At 41.0% G+C, this 1860-nt stretch overlaps 1 protein-coding gene across 1 annotated transcript in view; it reads left to right on the forward strand.

Annotated features, from left to right (window-relative positions):
• EAH_00046080 (NADPH-dependent oxidoreductase, putative) overlaps positions 1-353 on the forward strand; it is a gene marked incomplete at both ends in the record, with an annotated part of 6544 nt that extends 6191 nt beyond the window's left edge. Inside the window, one exon of the mRNA XM_013391548.1 lies at positions 162-353. Within this exon, the coding sequence (XP_013247002.1) occupies positions 162-353 (192 nt within the window). The remainder of the gene's footprint in view (positions 1-161) is intronic.
• Between the last annotated feature and the right edge of the window lie 1507 nt (positions 354-1860).

Genomic DNA, 1860 nt, shown 5'->3' on the forward strand with positions numbered 1-1860 from the left:
TGCTCTTGCTGCTGCTGCTGCTGTTTCTACAACAGTTACTGGTTGGGTTTTTGCTGCTGCTACTGCTGATCCTGCATGTGCTGCTGCCTCAGCCTGTACTGCAGCAGGCACTGCTGCCTCAACTTGTGCTGCTGCTGCTGCTGCTGCTGCTGCTGCTGCAGGTTGCGTCTGTTCTGATGGATGCAGAGGGCTGTGTGTTGATTTGCGGCAGTGCACACCCCATGCCTTCTCAAGTAGAGTCGGAGTTGCTGCTGCTGCTGCAGCAGCAACGACAACTGCAGCAGCAACACGCGCAGCAGCTGCTGCAGTATAAGAAAAAGAAAGGCAGATATATATGCGACACCTGGCAGTAGAAAATTTAACTCTAAGAACCTCCTCTTTAATTTGTTTGCTTCGTTTGTGGTGTATGTACACTGGGAGAATGCATGCCAAGCCTCAGAAGGCCGCTGCTGCTGTTGCTGCTGCAGCAGCAGCTGCTGCAGCAGCAGCCGTTAGGAACTGGTGTGTTGCTGCTTGTGCTACACCTGCTGCTGTTAGAGTGCAGCAGTAGCAGCAAGCTGCGGCTGTTGCTGCTGCTTGAGCAGAAGGGTGCTGCAGCCTGTGCTGCTGCTGGCAGTTAGATGCCTTATGGATAAGCGTTGGGCTGCTGCATCAGCTGCTGCTGCTGCTGCAGTTTAGTATGCTGCTGCTGTAGCGGTAAGGAGAAGGCAAGCAGAAGAGACCCTCTGCAGAGTTGCACCAACAATAATATTTATTATTTACAGTGTAAAACAAACATATTATTTGTTTATTATTTAATTAGAATATAAGTAAATAATAAAAAATAGTAATATCGAGATAATAGACAAACTCAGTAAAAAGGTTTAAGGGCCTCAACTATTATATTTTTCTCCTGTTGATGCCGCTCTTTTTCGTTGTATATACCCTCTTAACTGCAACTGTCTCTATTACGCCTCAGTATGCATAGAAATGCATTGTTATAAATATTTATATATATAATAAATAAATATATATATATATATATAAATGTATATATATATATATATGCGTCGGCTGTTTATTGTTATTTGTTGGTGTTGAATGAATGAGAAATACCTGCAGAATGCGGCAAACATCTGCTGTTTTGCTCTATACACAGCTAAGGGACCGCGTTGTTAGAGTATATTTCATATATAATATTATATATATGTATATATATATATAATATAATTGGTGACGCGTTTTCGGATTAAAACCTCCTTAATGTTTAAAAAGGCAAATATACTCTTTTAGAAAGATAGATTACGATAATGAGCCTGCAATAGCTGAATGAAAGACAGATAGATATTTCTCCAGGCAACTAAGACTAAGAACTGTGTGTAGTTGAATGAATAAAGGGTCAAACCCCCGTCTTTTAAAAAGAGAGGGGTAGTGATATTTCTATTACCTGTTTAATACTCTGCACACAGATGAGATGGAGAGCAGTGTCTGCATGCGAAGCGATAATTTCCTTTCCAGTGGAATAAAGTCGAATTGAGGCTCAGTGGAATACAATAAAGCCATTATAGTGCAATAAACTTACTTTGAATTCCATCTTTCTGCAATAAAGCTGAGTTGAGTATGATAGAGTCTCTAGAATGCAATAGAGTTGAACTAAGGTGCATTATAAGGCAAATAGTTGAATTCATTTGCAACAAAATGCAATAGAGGGGCTGCGAGCGTTGTTATTATAGGCCGAAAAGGCAACAGAAAACTTGGGGTGCTGTTGCGCCTTTCATAGCTTCTTCGCATACTGATTCAACTCCAGACTTGCAAAAGGGTGAAAACGAGAGAAAAGAAACACTCTAATAAATTTCTCGGAGTTGGTAAGAGAAATCATAT

Source organism: Eimeria acervulina, genomic scaffold (assembly GCF_000499425.1).
Source record: "Eimeria acervulina Houghton genomic scaffold, Eah_scaff673, whole genome shotgun sequence".
NCBI lineage: Eukaryota > Apicomplexa > Conoidasida > Eucoccidiorida > Eimeriidae > Eimeria > Eimeria acervulina.